Source organism: Lissotriton helveticus, chromosome 11 (assembly GCF_964261635.1).
Source record: "Lissotriton helveticus chromosome 11, aLisHel1.1, whole genome shotgun sequence".
NCBI lineage: Eukaryota > Metazoa > Chordata > Amphibia > Caudata > Salamandridae > Lissotriton > Lissotriton helveticus.
In genome coordinates this window covers 1,107,059,349-1,107,080,281 of record NC_136072.1, presented here as the reverse complement: position 1 = coordinate 1,107,080,281, position 20,933 = coordinate 1,107,059,349, and the positions used below count along the sequence as shown (strand labels likewise).

Here is a 20,933-nt window from a genome sequence, read left to right as displayed (position 1 = left end):
TGTAAAACGCGGGCTTGCCTCGCCATAGGAACCCCCGAAGGTGGAATACTTCGTAACACAGCCTGACAATAGTAAACGTCCCGTTTGTAAACGCAGGCCACCAAAAGAATTGGAAAGAAACCCGACTCAAGGTCAGCAACCTGCCCTGAACCGAGAAGAGCCGCAGGAAAACGGCCAAATGGACGTTATAAGGAGAACGTTACTGAAGTCCCCGTACACATTTGGAAAGCAATCCACCAGAAGAAATCAGTCCTCACAAAGCCGCCAATGGCGGACATATCCACAAGCTATCCTCTATCACCGAAACGTCTGCAGGGAATGAAAGGTCCAGAAATACGAAAAGAACGCGTTCAAGAACCAAGAAGGTAACGTAGATACCGTAAACTTGATCGCAATAAAGCAAAGACGGAATACATACACCTAGGGAAAAACTGTTCGTACCACATTGCCATGTGTCAACCCGGACCCGCCTACTAAATGGCAACGATGAATCTGCGGGCCGTAGCTCTCTGGTGAACCATAAGGCATTTGCCTTGATTTACTTGAGTGTCACTACATTAGAAAAAGGAGAAAATTGCAAGAAAAGGCGGGAGAACGAGCCGTCCTCCGCCGACCCAGGGGCATTGGGATTCCAAAATGGAGTCCTCCTTGCACGAAAGATGCGACCAGTCGTCAGAATACCAGGAAACCAGATGGAACCAACCTTTACTGCCATGTCGGCTAAGGAGTTATACCACAACAATCTGAATATGAAAATCGTCGGCAAGACGACCTGAGTCCTGAAATTATTCCACTATGAAGATGACTTATATGCCCATATCCGCTGATCGTACTCGCAGTTGAGACATTGTGCATGCTGAACAGCAAGCCACCAGAGGCGTGCACGACAAAGAGCCCGAATAACTGGAGGGGTCGGAAAAACTGACAGCATGACGGTGCCCAACACACCACTACCGAGGCATCCACCCAAAGGGAAACTCTCGTACTAATACCATCGGAAATTCATCCTCGCATTGTAAAGTGGGGATAAAGCCACTGAGCCGCATAGGAGTAAGATAAACTCGGAACCTAAATTAAAGGCCCAAATGCATGAAGGTTATAACCGAGCAATCCCAACACATCCATCCGCCGATGTCTGGAACTGGGAGGCCAAGGCCTGCCAGGATAGATCAACCATACTTCTAAGTAACCAATGAACCTGAGAGAGCACAACACGGCACTCGGACGGTAAGAGGGAACTGAGGAGGGATAGCCTATCCCTCGCATCAACCCTTAGTACCACCATCGGAACAACTGCCCTTGCCGGGAAGGAGAGAACCAGACTCTCTCCTGAACGCTATATGCCAGGAACTGCGGAAACACTATGGAAAAGAATAAAGACAATAACTAACAACGTAAAAATAATAAGTAACTAGACAAAAACGAACGCATGCGCTACTTGGGCTCTTGAAGGTATTGTGGTAGCAGACCAAAATGGGCGTCAACCAAGCCCTGTCACCCTGAGGTAGGTAACGTCAGACATGAGGCCCTGTTGACCACACAAGAACGGGAAGAACCTGGGTGTCAACATAATCCGTTCAGGAGGCTCTCGCGCTCCTATCAGTAGTCGTCATCCTCCAATATAGAAATATATATATATACATACATATATTCCAACATCATCCTCAAGGGACATCTGTGTTCTATATATATGAAGTGCAAGGCACAGTGCAATGGAGGAGTCGAGGGGGAGCCAACCCTGTGCACACTAAAACAGAGAAATGAATAATGCATCGGCTCCTCAGCAAAGCTGTAGTCATTATACCAGCCCAGAGGGCGTCGGGAGTCTTCGGAAAATACAAGGAGCGTGTGCGCACTCCGAGGGCCAGCCAATTGTTAAAGCCTGGCGGCTACCAGGAATCTGCCCAGGTAAGCAGGAGGCACTGAGACCTCAAACCAAACAAACAAGGGACGCCTGCGACGTGCGTAGGCCAAAGTGCCCAAAGTAAGCCCAAATTGTGCCCAAATGGGTTACGCACACCGGAGCGTTATGACTCCATAACCGCACTCGGCTACTAGGGAAAGCCTTTGGCGGAGACAGCGCGTGACCGCGCAATAATTCAAACAACCCCATGGAAGTGACCGGAAACTTACGCAACGTGTAAAAGAGCACCGTTGGAATGTAATCCAGGAGCAACAAATCAAGACACAAACACATTCACCTAATACATCATGGCGCACTCTAGCGCCGAATTCCAGTTCCAGGAGGAGTGTTTGATTCAGTTTGCGGCAGTCTAGGCCCCTCATCCAGGAGCAACAAATCAAGACACAAACACATTCACCTAATACATCATGGCGCACTCTAGCGCCGAATTCCAGCTCCAGGAGGAGTGTTTGATTCAGTTTGCGGCAGTCTAGGCCCCTCATGAGGATTAATCTCGCCGGCATAAGCAGAGCGACCTCACCACTCCCGCAGGAGCCATTGAAAGTTGCATCAGCGCTACCAAAAAACTGCCAAGTGCATACTGCCGTCCAGTATAAACAGCGAAACATATCCCAGGAGAATAGTAAACTGGAATCGTGAGAAAACACAAATTATAACATTATAGAAAAAACGGACATGACTCGGGGCACCCGGGATCGAACCCTGCACCATGGAAATCAAAGGCAGCAGACCTTGCCCCGAGGCCACGTGTAGACCGATCCACACGAAGCTGATCAAACCTGAAGACCCCGGCAGGGAAGCGCGGCATGCGCTGATCAGCGGGAGCACAGAGCGCCTTTCAAAAAAAGGGGGGGCCCCCCGCGTAGAGGAAACATCACCGTACCCACAGTCCCAGGACGTGGCAAGGAGGCGACGCGCGCCTGCCTTTATCGAGGCGAGCCCTGAAGCTCTGCGGAGATGTAGCGGTAAAGTGCCAGACTCCGCTGCAGGAGGAGGCGCCACATCCGGCGCCGCACACAGCCCCTGCAAGAACGCGGTAATGCCCGCAGGCCATGTAACAAATAAAAGCGTCCTCGAGTACGCTGCTCCCAGCGGGAGCCGCTCCGCCCTCCAAGGCGGTAAAAACAACCCATGGCGCCCGCGAGCGCTAACGCAAGAAAAGCATGAAATGCAGCGTAAATCAACAACACAGACCCCTAGGACCCTTTGCAATTTGAGGACAACATCGATACTGTGGTATATCCAGAGCGCCGCCAGCAAGCAGTCTTGAACTTAGGGAGCGCCGTTCGTTAAGCACCCTGACTGCACGTAACACGTGCGCTTCCAGCTCCCACAAACCACAATCACGCCACAAGCATGAAACATAGCGCGATATAAGCGCAAAGCATTGCAACATCAAGCGAACTAAACGCAAGGCATGTAATACAGTGCGCAATGAGCGCAAACTACTGGCATTAACCTCAAATAAATCAGTTAGTCAACCAAGACATTAATCATATCATAAAGTAGAGAGCACTTAACTGGCTGCGTGAGCAGCAAAGAAAGAGGAGGAGACACAGAATGCAGCAGCTCTTATGGGGCTATACAGGATGTGATGTATGTACAAGCATCATGGGAAATGTAGTTTTTATTGCATACAAAACGTTTTTCATTGGCTGCTGTGAGTGGCAAATATAAGAAAGAGAAGCATAATCCGAAGCCTCCGGTCCTGTAATAGAATCCGACTCTGCCATGCTTCTTAATGGTGCGCGTGGCCAGCTCTTGTCTCCCCATCTCTCGTTGTCGGCTGAAACTACAACTATAGTACTCTCTGCGAGAGCGCGCTTTGGATGGAGACAATGTCGGCCTGCCTTCATTTACTTGCAGATGTTGGATAGCTTCTATTGTATAAGTTCTATGGCAGGGTTTTTAAAGAATGTGATGAAAAACAGGATGGTAAATAATTATTGAATTTCGGGGACTGGCTGCTTGTTAGCATGATTTATTTGATGGGATGTAATGTCTGAAACAATTATCGTAATTTGGAAGACCGATATAGATGTTTTTAGATGAATTTGTTTTTATATGTATATGCTTTTATGATTTTATTTCCTGAAATCGAATAAAGCTGTTAACCAACAGAAGAATTCTTTCCCTCCTGAGGCGGAAGCCGGGAGGTCTCTTTCTTTCACTTTACTTGGCACCTTAGAATCTGTGTTTTACTTTGTTTGTTGCTCGTGCTTGACTAAAAAGCATTTTTAAATTGTGCATTTTACTAGCGTGCTCGATAGCGCTTGAATATAAAGCGCCCGAAATTAGAGACCCCCTCAGCGCTCCTAAGCGCTCTGTGCTCTTCCCCCCCTCCCCTACCCCGGACCGCCCTCGGCCGAGCATAGACGCCGAGGGCTGGGATTCGATCTTGGCGGCCATATTGGTTGTGGGCCAGGCGAATCGCGCGCTCTAGCAGCACTATAAAAAGGAATTAGGGACTGTTCTTCCAGCGATAACCAACAGAAGAATTCTTTCCCTCCTGAGGCGGAAGCCGGGAGGTCTCTTTCTTTCACTTTACTTGGCACCTTAGAATCTGTGTTTTACTTTGTTTGTTGCTCGTGCTTGACTAAAAAGCATTTTTAAATTGTGCATTTTACTAGCGTGCTCGATAGCGCTTGAATAAAAAGCGCCAGAGATTAGAGACCCCCTCAGCGCTCCTAAGCGCTCTGTGCTCTTCCCCCCCCTCCCCTACCCCGGACCGCCCTCGGCCGAGCATCGACGCCGAGCGCTGGGATTCGATCTTGGCGGCTATATTGGTTGTGGGCCAGGCGAATCGCGCGCTCTAGCAGCGCTATAAAAAGAACGGTCATGACTCCGCGCAGCGGACGCGTACTGCGGACGCGCCGGACCTGCGCCGGAGTCGTGCCAGAGTCCTGCCCGTTCGTGCCCAGGCGGGCCCACGGTCCCGGATCCCTGAAACACCAACCCCACTTCCACTAACATATTCACGCTTGGCACTCCTTACTTTAAAAGGGGTACTTCCATCTCCCTGTAGCCACTCTGTGGACTTTGCGCTTGGCTGCCTCTCTTGCAAATACTGTTCCTTTAGGGCAACTGAGGCTACCATTAAAACAACACAGGGTCCTAGAAAAAGTAAAGCTGAGGTCATCTTAAAAATGGCATTGGTTAACTGCCGCTCTCTACCAAAACATGCCACTGAAATCTCCTTACTAATCGAAGACCTGGACGTGGACATTCTTTTTCTAACAGAAACGTGGCTTGGATCGACTTCCGGCCCTGACATTGTCCGAGCCCTACCCTCTGGTTATCTGATCCAACACAGGGATAGAGGACTGAAGGTTGGTGGAGGGATCGCTATTTTATATAGGGAACACCTAATTTGTCGCTTGACTGACAGTGCCATCCCAGACTGCGAGAATACACAATTCTCCATTACACTATCTTCAGAACTATCACTCTCTGGTCTCCTAATTTACCGTCCACCTGGCCCGATAGGTCAATTTGTAGAAGGGCTAATTGAAACCACTCTGGAGCTAGCCAGTACGGTCTCTAACTTTATAGTGTTAGGAGACCTGAACCTCCATTTTAACAATCCTTTGGATACCATTGCACTGGAATTAACGAAAGATTTAGCTGCCTGCGAACTACACTTGATTGTCCGGCATCCTACCCACTCCAAAGGGAATCTCTTAGACCCCATATTTTCCAACGTCGCAGAATTGACCACAGCTGAACCATACCCAATTCCTTGGTCAGACCATATGGTAATCCCTTTTTTATGGAAAACAAATAGATCCAGCTCCATTAAACCCTCCCATAAAGCCTTAGGTAGGCGCTGGACGAAATTAGAATCCAATGATTGGATAGAATCATTAAAGCAGAACGAACCTCTGGCCAATCAGAACTTCGATAAGGCGAACACAGAATTCAACCGATGGATCGAGCAATCACTGGATAGTGTGCTCCCAAAAAAATGTATTACAAATAAAAAAGGTCCTAATAAACAGCCCTGGTTTAATTCAGACCTAAGGTCCCTCAAACAGGAATGCAAACGGGAGGAAAGGCAGTGGCGAAAACACTTCGACGAGGAGAAGAAAAATAAATACAGATCTACCATAAAGAAATATAAATCTGCCCTCAATATAGCCAAATCTACCTTTTATGCTGAAAAAATTGAGAAATCTGCTAATGCCCCTAGAGAGATGTTCAAGATAGTAAAAACTCTGGTAAAAGCCCCTGATCCGCCATCATCTGAACTATCACCTGAGGAATCTGGTGTTCGCTGCAATAAACTAGCAAGTTTTTTTGCCACAAAAATCCAAAATATCATTTTCTCTCTTCCTCCCCTACCGGTGGTCGAATCAAACCCTTCTCAGATAGGTGATATTGATTCTATCTCACCTTGTCTCTCATTTTTCTCTCCACTTAGTGCCGAACTTCTACCCCCTCTGTTCAACTCCATAAAAAGCGGTTCCCCACTTGACCCTGCTCCCATGACCATATTGAGACTGGCTTTACCCCATGTCAGCAAGCACATTACTAACCTAGTTAACACCTCGCTGGAATCTGGTATAGTACCACAAGACTGGAAGTTAGCCATGGTAAAAGCCCTGTTAAAAAAACAAATCTTAATCCTGATGATTTTTCCAACTACCGCCCCATTTCCCTTCTTCCCGGCATCAGTAAGCTTACCGAAAAATGGGTGAATAAACAGCTAGCATCTTATTTGGAGACCTATGATTTGCTGCACCCCACTCAAACAGGATTCCGGAAGGGACAGGGAACCGAAACAGCCCTGCTGAGGGTGGTTGAGGTCTCCAGGAGGATTTTGAACGCAGGTTGCAGCGCGGCCATTATCCTCCTGGACCTCAGCGCCGCCTTCGACACGGTTAACCACTGTGTCCTTCTAGCTCGCCTGGAGAGGATCGGAGTCACGGGCAAGGCCCTTAAGTGGCTCGGATCTTTTCTCAGCGACAGAGCTTTTAAGGTTTTCTTAGAAACCAGCTGCTCCCTCTCAGTGCCATTACAGTGTGGGGTACCACAGGGTTCTTCCCTTAGCCCCACACTGTTTAATGTGTACATGGCACCCTTAGCAAAGGTAGTAGCCCCCTTTGGTATCCAGTTGGTAAGCTACGCTGATGATACTCAGCTAGTGGTCTCCTTAAATCAGGTGGAACCCCTTCCGGCCAATCTTTGCAGCTGCCTGGAGGCGGTTGCAAAGTGGATGGATGCGTCCCATCTGAAGTTGAATGGGGGGAAAACCGAGCTGATGCTACTTGGGAAAAAAGCCACTTTTAATAACTCAACCTTGTGGCCCTCCTGCATGGGGCTCAGGCCCACCCCAAAGTCCGAGATAAAAAGCCTCGGCTTCTGGCTTGATACGGAACTGTCTTTTAAAACCCAGGCAAGAAAGACAGTGGCTACCTGTTTTGGCCTACTGAAGACAATTCGTAAAATCCTTCCCCAGTTACCCGAAGCCGCCAAGAAAACCATAGTCCAGTCCCTTATTCTATCAAGGCTGGACTATGGGAATGCGCTTTATCTAGGAGCCCCCACTTCAGTCACTCGACAACTCCAGATTGCCCAGAACTCCGCAGCAAGGTTACTTACTGGTACCAGCCGCCGCGCATCAGCTGCACCTTCGTTAAGGACCCTGCATTGGCTTCCAATACAGGAGCGGGTCCACTTCAAGACCCTTTGTCTGGTCCATAAAACTCTTTATGGGAAGGGCCCTCCCATTCTAAATGACATGGTCAGACCATATAAACCATCTAGGGATCTTCGTTTAAACCAGCAAAACCTTCTAATAATCCCCAGGACCAACAGGACCCGAACAGGGGGCCGTCTCTTTTCGCGAAATGCGGCTAAGTTGTGGAATGCTCTTCCCTTACCACTCCGTCAAGAGCCTAACCTGCTCGCATTTCGCAAGAAGTTAAAAACAGCACTGTTCCCTAAGATTTAGATAAGTAGGTCCTTTGTACTTTAGGTTCCTGATCTCTTTTCCTCTGTTTAATATCAAGCGCTGGGATGCTTCCGAGTAGCCATGCGCTATAGAAAAACAATTACAATTACAATTGATTGAATGGGTATATGAAAGTATGCGTCCTTTAAGTCTAGCGTTGACATGAAGTCACTTTGTTGCAAAAATATAAGTACTTGTTGCAGTGTGACCATGTGGAAGTGTTCTGACAATATGTATAAGTTTAGCAGTTTGAGATCCAATATTGGTGTTAGTGAACCGTCTTTTTTTGTGAATTAGTAAGTATAGTGACTATACTCCTGTTCCTTGTTTTTGTAATGGGGCGAGTTCTATAGCTCCTTTTGTTAGAAAGCTTGTACTTCCTGTTTGAATAGATGTTTGTGTTCTAAAGTCGGTTTGTGAACACAAGGGGGGATGTTGGGAAGGTTGCTGGGCGTTCCAGGCAGTAACCATGTTGGATAATATCCAACACCCATTTGTCTGTTGCTATTAACTGCCAAATGGGTAGAAACTGATGTAATCTTGATGAATGTTCGGGGGGAGCCGATATCAAGCCACTGTTATCAGCGGGTGGGGTACATGATGTTGTACTTCTATCTCTGCCTTTGAAGTTGTTACCTCTGTATCCACCTCTATAAAATCCTATAGAGGAAGGAGACTGCCCGTGCTTTATATGAAGATGCAGAGCAATCTGTGGTACTATTTTGGAGCCCACTCGGTAGAAGGAGCGACGAAAGGAACCTCTATTTGATGAAGACTGAAGCGCACCCATTGGTTTCGCCACTTCTGTGTCCTTTTTCATCTTTTCTAGTGATTAGTCAATTTGAGGTCCGAAAAGGTGTTCTTTGTCTAATGGTGCATTAATAGTCTGTTCAACCTCTGGTTTAAAAGAAGAAATTTGGAGCCATACACACTTCCTTAAAAAAAATGCTGGTATTGAGTCCTCTACTGCAGTATTTGCAGCATCTAACAGATGAATTAGAAATAGGCGTGCCTTCCTGCACTATATCCTGGCCTATTTTATTGTGTTCTTCTGAAAGATATTGTAATAATTCATCCATTTCATCCCAATGTCCTCTGTCATACCTAGCTAAAAGCCCTTGAGTGTTGGATATTCTCCAATAATTGGCTGATTGAGAAGCTACTCTCTTTCCAGAGGCATCTATTAACTTTGACTCCTTATCAGGAGGAGGTGCTTCACCTGCGCTTGGAGAATTTGCTCTTTTACTTGCGTTTGAAACTACTAAGGAACTCAAAGGCAACTGACTTTTAATAAATACAAGATCAAGTGGAGGAGCTTTGTATTTTTTATCAACTCTAGTCATGAGGATACGTGACCTAATAGGATCTTTAAACATTTCGTCATCATTCCCTTTAACATGGGCCCACCCAGAGATGATCTGTGTGTATTTCCTAGAGTTTCAAACAGAAAATCTTCTTCTAGGTCTTCTTTATGTTACGCCATGATAAGTGGCAGCTTTGGCAATGAACTCTAGATGAGTCATCATCAGGAGGGGAAGGTTTGGCTGGATACAGATCAGGATCTGTCTCTCCCGGTAAATCAATGTTGTCTTCATCCATGGGTCAGGTAGCTGAAAATCATCGTCTTGATTATCAGCTATATCTGGATCCATGTCTGGAGACCGTGGCAGTGCAATGTGCAATGGGTCTGATGATGGTATGACCGGTAGTGGTGGAGAGAGCTGGAGTGATTGAGGAATACAAATGGGAATAGTGGCGTTGTCCATTTTCTTCTTCAGAGGTATTCTATACACAGTGTCTATCTTCCTTTTTGAAGGTGGTATCACTGGTGTAGTGGTAATGTGTCCAGTTTTTGGGTTAATGTGGACTATCTTCTGTTTGGGATCCAGCTTGTGCTGCATTTTCCCCAGAATTGGCTCCAGTGGCTTCAAAAGAGCATCTTTATCTTTCGGTGCTGAAATGTTTGGTGCCAAGCTGGATTTACCTTTTTTATCTTTCTATGCCAAATGTTTTGGCATCGAGGGGGTATTCGTACTGTTCGAGCCCGAACCAGAAGGATTGACTTTCTGTTTCACTGCGGAGCCAGCAGGCTGGGTATTTGGAATCAGAGTCTTGGTGCCGACCATTGCCTGATGGCAGTGGCGGCCCAGAAGCTTTTGGCTTGATTGAGTGGGCTTCATGGGCAAAGGGGCTTTGGTACTCCCGGCACTCTGTCCAGATGGAACATCATGGGACGAGAGTACGATCTCCAACTCCGAATCAGAGTCCCGAACAGAAAAGGCCTCTTCCTCTTCTACGGCCTCCACCTCCATCTCTTCTTGTTCAGCCTCTTCGCAAAGATATCGGGAGTTTCTTCGATAGACTGTCACTGCATTTCTCTGCATCGAGTGCGGCGGTCTCCGAGAGTCTTTTTCAAACAGAACGACCTACATGCGTCACAGTCTTCCTCTTTATGCTCCGGTGAGAGACAAAGGTTACAGACTTCATGAAGATTAGTGCACGGGTATTCAGAATGGTACCTGGGACAATATTGGAATGGCGTCCATTCCATCCGCGGAAGACTGGATGTAGGATCTTTGAGTGGAAACCGGAGAAGATCTAGGCCCGAAGGCCGTGGTCAATGTTTTTTAATGGATAATGATAGTTTTCCGAAGATGTTTGACATGCAGAAGATTTTAATGTGATCGAAAACAATACCAACGAAGGTAGAGGGAATTGTGAACCAAAGGGATCCCTACTGATGGGTTTGAATCAGAGCGCAGCAATGCAAGTCCGGGCCGATGGTGGAAAAAAAAAAATCAATCTAACAATGGAATTGATGCCCATGTGCACTATCACTAAAAGGAGGAGTCACCTTACCTCGTGACTGGAAAATACTTCTTTGAAGAAAAACATCTTGCAAACATCCGGACTCTACACTAGATGGCAGGAGTAAGCAAAGCATGTGTATCTACAGCACACATACCTCGAACAGATAAAGATTATTCTAATGCTTGTTAGTGTGCTTTAGTGGAGTAATATGGTTGGAAGGCTTTCTCCAGGATGGAAAACCGCATGTTTATGAAGATCCACACACCATGTCCAGCTACAATTATGAGAGCATTGTGTAGTGCAATTTTTCTTCTTTTCTGGAAGGAATGGTAACAAGTATGCCTAGGTCGCTCCAATACATACATTAAAACATGTACATAATTTTGATCAGCAGGTCCGACACTTACATAAGGTGTCTATAAACAGCAAACGGTCTGACAAGTGACTGTTTCTATGTATGGGCATGGCCCCATAGGCAAAATAAAAAATGTCCTGACCACTGAAAACATTTTGCAGTATTCTTGCTTACTACAGACTGGCAATGTAACCCATCCCTAAAATAACCATACCTGCCATACATTACCCCCGAGAGAGCTTGTATAGTAATCAAGCTTGGCCTCACCACAGAGGCGAGAGAAAGTTCTTATCCTAAGAATTTGTTTATTAAAATAAAATTAAAATCTGAAAAAAATAAAATAAACAGTGCACTTAGAACATCATTTTAAATATTTAACCTAACATCATTAGAGTTGGAAGACTATTTTAAGGAGAACTAATGACATATTCCAACCAGCATGTATGTTTTGCTATGGAGGTAAATCGTATGTGCCTAAAAATAAATTGTAGGCTCAGTTATGAAGCACATCTGTCGAATTATTGCATCTACAGCACACACGATGCCTACTGAATGTAATCTGCCACCAACCCACCAACACCGCCTATCGCTGCTTGTTTGTCCTTGTTCCCTTTGTGTTCCTGCACTTTTTGCATGGCTCAGCGCGGGCCCCTTTCATAGATGCCACGTTTTTTATGGTGTGGCCATAGTCACTTTAGGTTTTCCCTCACAGCGTCCGCTACATAGCCGCTGCACTTCCTCTGCTCCCTGCCCCCCTTCAGCGGGGCGTCTGTGGCGAAGGAGCATTTTTTATAAAACAAGTGTGCTTTTTGTGGTTCCGGAGTGTGCATATTTACAGTGGGCACCGCAGGAGCCCACGCCGCAGGATGGTCAGGGTGGGAAGCCCCCTGACACCGTTCACCGAATGGTCCCATTGCCCCAGTGGTAAACAGGACAGCACTGCTGAGGTGGCGCAGGGGGCTCCATAAGTGCTGCAGCAGCAGTGCAGACACCGCCTCCTTCCTGCGCTACCTGCTGAGCCCTCCTTTCCCCATCTTCCTTCAGAGCAGGCAGCAGCGGCCCTGCACTGGGGAGTCTGCTGGGTTGGGGCACTGCTTTCTACACTAATAGCAAAGGAGTTGTGAGAATAGAGTTGCTGCTTAAAGAACAGGTGTATCAAAGGTCCAAACATTTAGCAGCAAAGAGGTGGCAGTTTAAGGTTTCATTTTTAACAGCATTTTAACTAATTTAAAGGCCAACTTGATGCGCAGTGTAATAATATCTATAGACCGTCCATTCTTCATTAAAATGGTCTCTTTGTCCAACTAAACCCACTCTGATTTGACTGAAGAAGAGCTTATTATGGTGGTTTGCTTCAAAGACAAACCTAGGGAACCATGTTTTGTGAATGGACACAGTGTTGCTGCCTCTTATCCTTGTGTGCACTGGAAAACAGGAGGGAAGACAGTATTTAATGTTTTTGCTGACCTCTTTTGGCTAATGTTAATGACCTTATGTACACATTTTAACTTAACTGCATCATTCTATGGCAGGACCGGAGGTTACCCAATGACATGAGGTTTTGATTAATGTTTTACTATTTGGATCTGTAAACACTGACTAAATGCTTTTCCGAGGCTGCTGTGAGTTTTTGTATGCAATAAACAGTGAAGAATGAAAAGCATAATCCTCGCCTCCATGTCCTTAATAGAATTGAAACTTACCGTTACATCCGCTGGGCAAATTTCGATTCTTCAGTTTCCAGTCAAACAACCCAATAGTAGACATTATCATAACATTCTAAACACTCAGAGCAAAAACTACAGACATCTAAGAATACACAAAATATCTATTCTGGGAAGACCAAAACTTTATGAATCAAAAAATATCACCTAGGAAAAAACAACTGAGAGCAATAGGTATTTTAACAGTTTTTGGATTTTTATCACTTAATAGTATTCAATAACAACCAAATCAATTGCTACATAGTAGTTCACTCACCACTAAAACTAGTAATTGCAATTGAGTGATAAGGCACAAAAGCCTACACATTTTGAATCTTTCTATTTCTTACATCTCTAATATACACAGAGCGGTTTAAAGCGACTCCTAAGTAGGGCTCCTGGTTTTATGGTATTTATTTTTTTACATTTCAGTCAGTATTTATCTATATTAATTGTTTGCTAGTGTACTTACCCTTATTTACTTTGGGTTTTGTGAAAAAATGAAGTTGTATATTTACACATTTATGTACCTGATTAATATGCTTTCATGCCCGAACACCCAATAGGTTTCAATGATGTCAACAACCACTGTTGATGAATCAATGCACATATATGAAAACATGAACATTTTAGTATCAAAGTTTTACATATCTACTGTTGTTCAAGCCTCTTTACTAAAATTCCTTTCTTTTTTTAACTCCTTTTCTGTCAATCCGGAAAGCTTTTGGCCAAGCAGTCACGACATTAGAATCAGACAAAAAGAGAATCAAATTATCCATTTTTTTTTTTTTTATTGTTTTCACCACATCAGCACGTTGTATCAATACTATATACGGCAGTTTAGGAACAGTTCTTAACACATCACTGTATATTTCTACAAAACAAATACAAAGTCTAGTCTTCCAATTATTTGACAGTAACCTTCCCGCCTCCCCGACCTCCCTCCACCCCTCATTCCTCATCCGAGCCATCACTTTCAGTTTCTGCAGGCGGTTCACAAATGCCTCCTAAATAATCGTAGATTATCCATATTTAAAAATAAATACAGGAAACTAAATGGTTTTCCGACTGTATTTAGCTGTAAAAATCAGTAGAAATGGTAAACTGGGAGCCTTACTCATCAGATTGTAGTTGGTCAAACAATGGCACATTGGAGAAAGCAACAAGTATTTATGGCAGCAACTTATGTTCATGTTTCCCTTCCTGGACCTACCCCATGCCAACTAAACAATCCTTGGAACTGTGGTGTGTGCTGAACGCAATTAAACCACTTGAACCATAAGAATAGAATTAAAAAGGAAAGCTCAGGATGGAGTCCAGGAGTTGTGTCTCAAAGCATCAGAGAGGATGCTCACCCACAACCACTAGAATTTGGGTCTGGGACGGGAGGAGTTACCATTCTCTAAAACATCTTTGTACCTCGTTAGAAGGACCAGCCTGGAGAAGATAAGGTCAATGGGCGTTACCTCTATCTGGACCAGTAAGCTAGTCTGTTCTATGCAGAACTCTACAATCAGCCTCCTTAATGTGTGTTGTTAAGGATGCATTTGAACAAGTGGGGATATATATTTTTTGATTTATAAATGCATAACAAAGAGAGCGTGTGTTGTGCAAGTCTCGTCTCTTTCGTGCTTTTCTGCAATGCTTCAATGAGCTCAAGTGAGGTTTGGGACTCCATCAGCATTGCCAGCCTTCTCTAGCCATCCTGCGCTGAATTGGACGATTCCTTCTTTATAAACAACAGTTCTTTACTTAAAGAGGAGGAGTCTGGCCTTCATTGCTTCAGCTATTTGGGGGTTCATCGGTTCCTTCTTCAGAGTCCTAAAGCCCAGCAGGTTCTTGTGCGCCTCCTGGAAGAGGTCTGTGCCCAGGGTTGATTCCACCCGCTCATGCCAGGCATCCAGCTTCGGGCGGTCTTTAAAGATGTCCACACCAGCACCAATAACCTGCAATAACAAGTGGGCATCAATTCTGGTTCCGACCTGCAGGTTAACTCAATGTTGCCAAATTACAAGCATAAACTGAAGAACAGCTTGCAATCAGATGGATTTAACTCAGGTTCTCATTCTTTTAGGTTGATAAAATGAGCACCATTGGGCGAACAATAATATGGATTATTTATCCATCCAAGGACAACAGGTTGCTGTGTGCACTCTATGTAATGGGGAGTTGTAATAATTATTACTAAAATAAATAGCCATTACTGTATTCTAAAACCCCCACTGCTGCTAAGATATAGCAGTTTGGATCTGGAGAATAGCACCATGCTAGCCGCTAGAAACACCTCCCTCCACCACCTTTATTTTGCTAGACTTCCAATGCAGTCATTTCCAGTTGACAAACTGTTTCAAGAAACCCTACACACTTTAGGAAGAAAACTTTATCAGGATATATCATGAATTGCAAAAATTAATCATTTTTACGCATACAAATCCAAAGACATTTTTCCGATCTAGCAAAATTACTTCGGAGCAAATAGGTCCAGCCTGCAATAAAACAGCAGCGGATGCGAAATAATATCCCTAATAAGGTCAACATCTTTGCCACGCAAGCAACAAACTAGGCCAAGGCTTTGAAGCAGTACCACAGAGACAAAAAATATGTAAGTGGTATCTTCGTGTGAGCCACAGGATTCTGCATCATTGCCAGCTACCTATTGAGTCACAAAGAATTGGCAGTTCTGGAGGCCAGCAGCAATCAGAGCGGAATAGGAGCCTTTTTAGAAATGGGGATTTCTAGTTGGGAAATGGTTTGCACCTTTGTCCAAGTAGGAACCCTTCTTCCTAGTCAGGATAAATGGGATACACTAATGAAATAACCCCTGCTCACCCCCTTGGTAGCTTGGCACTATCAGTCAGGCTTATCTCAAAGCAGTGTGTAAAGCATTTGCCCATAACCAACAGTAACACAGTGAAAACGCTACAAAAGGACACCACACAAGTTTAGAAAAATATCCAATACTTTATATATATACAAAACAAAAACAATATAAATCCGATATACAGTAATTACAAATATGCACTTTGCAAGAATAACCATAAAAATGCAGTTCCTTGAAGGCGGTAGCTCCTTCCGGTCCTACCACAGTGCTGAAAACAACAGAATCCAACAGTTTAGTCCGACTGAGTCGTTCATGGTCTCAGCAGACTCGTTAACTTTTCGTTGCGCCCAGTCACGTTTGTGCGGGTCGGTTGTGGTAAACGTCACGGTTGCAATGTGAAGCATAGCGGTGTGGCATGCAGTGCACTCAAGGCGCGGTACACGCAGCGGCTCATCGCGGTCGCCCAGCGGCGTCAGTGAGACCAGGGCTGCCGTGTGGAGTGAAGGAGGTGCTTGTTGCGGATTACAGTGTAGGCGACAGAGCCGGGTGCTGGGAACTGGCTTCTGTCAGTCCAGACAGCAGTGGTGGACTGGGTGATGGGTCGCTAGACTTACAAGTGGTACCACAACGTCAAGGTGCGGTCATGAGTGTCAAAGTCAACAGGCAGCAGTCGTCGTCTGTGAAACCAGGGTCGCGGTGCAAGTTGCAGCTGGGCCCTCTGCGGTGCCTTAAGGACGGCGGCGGAGTAAGTTGCTTTCCTCCCTCTGTGTCAACTGAAACCACGGTTCCAGAAGTGGTACTGAGAGGTCAGTGAATTATTTGCAGTCCTTGAGACTTCAGAACAGGAGGTAAGCTCCACTTCAAGCCCTTCGAGATACTCCATAACAAGTTGAGAAAGTTCAGTCCAGTCCTTTCACTGCCCAAGTAAGAAGCAGGTAAACCCTGCAAAGGAACAAAACAGCAAAGGGGCAGTACTTCTCCTGGCAGTCCTTCCAGCTCTTCTTGGCAGGTTCCTTGATTCAAGCGAGTTCTAACTGATGGGGCTAATGGTGGACGAATTTAATTCCAATGACAAGCTGAGTGCTTGAAAGAACATGTTTGTCCCAACCAAACCACAGCAAAGTTAAAATCATTTTTGATGGGTCATTTTTAGACTTGCGGGCTGAGAGACAGAATGTCTTGATGAATATCCTATGTTATTGATATGAATATGCATTTTCTCTGTAAAGGCGAGGCACATATTTTTTAGAACGTGGGGAGTTTGCATGAGAGCTACCAGGTCTCCGAGCAGCTTAATTAAACTGAATGCAAGGGTAGGTTTTCTCCTTAAATAAAAATGGTAAAAAACTAGTTTTAGCTTCTTTTCTCCCATGAAAAATAAATGTAGATAAGTATCGATACAATTAACAGAAATAAATATGGATAAATACTTAGCTGTTTAAAAAAATAAGTACCTCAGAAATGAGAGCAGACTATCGACTTGCTTCTGCAAGTTGGTCTCAATTTCCCATTTGTGTTTCTTCATGTAACAAAAGGTGCTTCTAATTCAGAGTCCTCACTGTGTTATCACACAGATCTGCCCACGTTCACACCTGTGCCTGGCCAGTAACAGAGATGAGGGTGTGCACTCCACCTGAATAAAGTTGTTCAAACGCTTAAAACATCCATTCTGTTGGATCTGGTGACCTCATTATATTTAATCGTACCTATCCTCTTACCTCTATGAACAGGTAACCTGCTGGTTTGAATCGACCAACCCCTATATCATGTTCCCACCAGAGAACGAGTGTAGTTTGTGGTTACAAACCCGGTACCTAAATCCAAACAATGCAAGGATTGCCTCCATCAATAAATAAGTGCCTGTTAAATAAGATTGTGCTGCAAACGGATTGTACCAACTACCGTGTCACACACATTAGCAGGGGCAACAGTTCTTCATGGGCAAAAGGGGCATTGCCCTGCCATCCTCCGGGGAAGAGGCAAAAACAGGGAAATTAAACACAGAGCAGCTGAATCAGCGGTGTATTGAATCTCCTGGGTGAACTCTGGTGAACTTTGCAGATGTCCTACTGCACGAGCCCCAGCCAGGTGATGTTTTCCTCGACCTGCAGGCACAAGGGACAACAATGACATCACATGAGAGGGAGTGCTGCATTAGAAAGCCATGGATCCGGGTGCTTTGGGGCGCATGAGCAGTGGCCCTGGGAGGAGTCACGAAACGTCATGCACTTCAAGGATGGGGGTGGGGCAGGCCGATGACGACAAGGTGGGAATGGGTGGGGTTGATTATCACAGAGGGGAAGGCAGTAGGTGTGATGCAGGGGCTGCTCTCCTGGCAGTAACATGTTTAGTAATGCATTTGGTTTCACGTTGGAAAAAAACATTATGGAACTGAGCAAACAGAGAGCTCCTTATCTCAACAGTGAGAAAGGATGGATGAATGACTGAAAGGATAGATGAGTGGATGTGTAAACGAGTGGATAAATGGATTAGTGAAAGGATGTATGTAAAGATTGATGAGTAAAAACAAGGATAGATGAGGGAAAGGCAGGGTAGATTATGTCTGGATGAAAGGATGGATGAGTGAAAAGGTGAATTGATGGATGAATAGATGGATTGATGGATGAGTGAGTGAAAGCATGGATGGCTGAGTGAAAGGGTAAATGGAGGGATGTATGAGTGGATGGATGAATGGATCATACGCAGATGGATGGCTGAGTGAAAGGGTGGCTAGATGGATGAGCCAAAGGGAGAATGATGGATGGAGTGAAAGGATGACAGATAGAGCGAAGGGTGGATGTATAAGTGAAAAGATTGAAAGATGATTGGAAGGATGAATGAATGGATGGTTGGATGAAAGGGGTGGTTAAGTTAAAGGATGGAGGATTGAGTGGATGGATTAGTTTAATGGATGGATGTCCCTGGACCAGTGGTAGCTCTCCTTTATGGGCTCCACAGCTACACCACACGCTCCTGGTTGTCTGGTCTATTTTTATTGCATCAAGAGGTAATAATTATTCACTCTTGGTACAGTAAAAATAAAGTGCAGTCCTGCTTCAGGTTCAGCAACAAACTGAGGCAGCTAGTGACAGTGATTGATTGCTGACCAGGAGCCACTGGTGTTCATGGGCAAAAGGGGCGTTGCCCTGCCACCCTCGGAGAAGAAGCAAGAACAGGGAAAATAAACAGAGCAGCTAAAAATAATTTACTGCTAAGAGGCAGTGTGCTGAATCTCCTGGGCGAACTATAGTAAACTTTACAGATGTCCTGCTGCACAGGGGGTGCTGAATTAGAACGTCATGGATTCTTTTGGGGCGCATGAACAGTGGCCCTAGGAGGAGTTACGCATCAGTGGATGGGGCAGACCGATGAGGAGAAGGAGGGAGTGAGTGGAGTGGCAACAATTTGTTGATTATCACAGAGGGGCAGACTGTAGGTGGGGTGCAGGGGGCTTCTCTTCCGACAGTAACATGTGTTTAGTACAGCATTTGTTTTCATTTTGAAAAAAAGCATTATGGAGCTGAGCACACAGAGTACACCTTCTCGCCAGCTGCTGACAACTGCACTAGTGGACTAAGATGTAAGTGTGTCTCAGGGGCATCGTCACCTGCCCCACCCATGCACCCACCCCCCTCCCTGCTTTTGCCTGCCTAGCAGCGATAGAGGGAGTAGGACTCTTGATGGGCCTCTTCTGTCTGCAGCTCGGCAGACAAAAGGCTCAAAATGAACTTGGGAGGGTGAATGAGTGAAAGGAAGGATGGATGAATGGAATGATGGATGGATAGATGCATGAATGACTGAAAGGATGGATGTAAGATTGGAAGGGTGGAAGGGAGAGAGAGTGGGTGGAAGGGAGAGAGTGGATGGATGGATTATTCGTGAAAAGGTGACTGGCTGGAGGAAAAGAGGAAAGGGTGGATCAATGGATGAGGAGAAAAAAGATGGATCAATGAAAGAATGGATGAAAGCATGGAAGATTGTAAGTGTTAAAGGGTGGATGAACAGAGGAGTTAAAATATGCATGGATGAGCTAAATGATGTATGAGTGAACGGATGTATTTAAAGATGGAGGAGTAAAACAATGGATGGATGAGGGAAAGGCAAGGCAGATTTATGTCTGGATTAAAGGATGGATAAGTGAAAGGCTGAATTGATGGATAGGTGTGTGAAAGGAGAGATGGCTGAGTGGATAAATAAATGGAGGAACGTATAAATGTTTGTATGTATGTATTTAACATTTATAGAGCGCACTGTAACCATACGGGCATCCTGGCACTGCATAAATGGATAGATGGATGGGACGAAGGGTGAATGGATGGGTGTAAGGATGGATGGCTTAATGAAAGGGTGGATAGATGGATGGCTGGAGTGAAAGGATGATAGAAAGGGTGGATGGGTATGCAAAAGGATAGATGGATAACTGAAAGGATGGATGGATGCATGAATGGGGTGGATAAGTGAAAGGATGGAGAATTGAGTGGATGGATTGGTGTCCCTGGACCAGTGGCGGCTCTCCTTTATGGGCTCCACAGCTACATTACACCCTCCTTGTTTTACGGTCCATTTTACTGTATCAAGAGTCACCCTTGGTACAAAAAATATAAAGTGCTGATCCATTTCGAGTCCAGCAACAAACTGAGGTAGCTAGCAACATGGTTTGATTGCTGACAGATGCATGAAGGTACCTGCGCCATCCCAACACTGTCAGCATGTCTGTGTAACTGTATGCGAGTTAAAGAAAGAGTCAGTGAAGGAGTAAGAGCGAGTGAGAATGAGTGACAGTACGGATGAGTATGTGTGAGAATGAATATGAGTGAGGATGACTAAGTGTAACTGAGTGTTACTGTGTGTGGGGCAGCGTAAGACTGAGTAATACAGAATGAGTGCGTCACAGTAGAAGGAGTGATACTTTGTGAATTAGTGAGACTGAGTGAGTCAAAGTGAGACAGTAAACTTAGGGGATTATTTACAAGAGCCCTATGCCACCGGAGCATCACTTTTTTAGACGCGCTGGTAGCATAGGCCTCTCAATCACATCTATGAGGCGGCGCAAAGAAACCCAGTGTTGGTTTGCATGGCCTCAGATATGGAGTAGGACAAACACAAATGAACCTTTGTGTGTACAGAGAACAGTCTGTTCTGAGTGACTTGTAAGTGCTCCCGCAATTTGTACTTGAGCAAAATGAAACAGTTCAGGGAAAATGCTTCCCACAGACACACAGATTGTCCAAGTTGCAAAGAAAGTAGGGATATGAGCCAAGGTGTCCAGTTACGCCACCTGCAGCTTAGTCAAGGGGTAGAATTTATTTGTTCAGTGTCAGTGGTCGAAGTATATTAAAACAAGCATTTGCAATGCAATCAGTCTC

General features: G+C 45.2%; 1 protein-coding gene across 1 annotated transcript in view; it reads right to left on the bottom strand.

The window, feature by feature from the left end:
- Window positions 1-13,517: 13,517 nt before the first annotated feature.
- Window positions 13,518-20,933, bottom strand: part of LOC144792654 (glutathione S-transferase theta-1-like) — a 103,878-nt gene continuing 96,462 nt past the window's right edge. Inside the window, exon 5 of the mRNA XM_078667802.1 lies at window positions 13,518-14,692. Coding sequence (XP_078523928.1) covers window positions 14,495-14,692 — 198 coding nt within the window. The 3' untranslated portion in view covers window positions 13,518-14,494. The remainder of the gene's footprint in view (window positions 14,693-20,933) is intronic.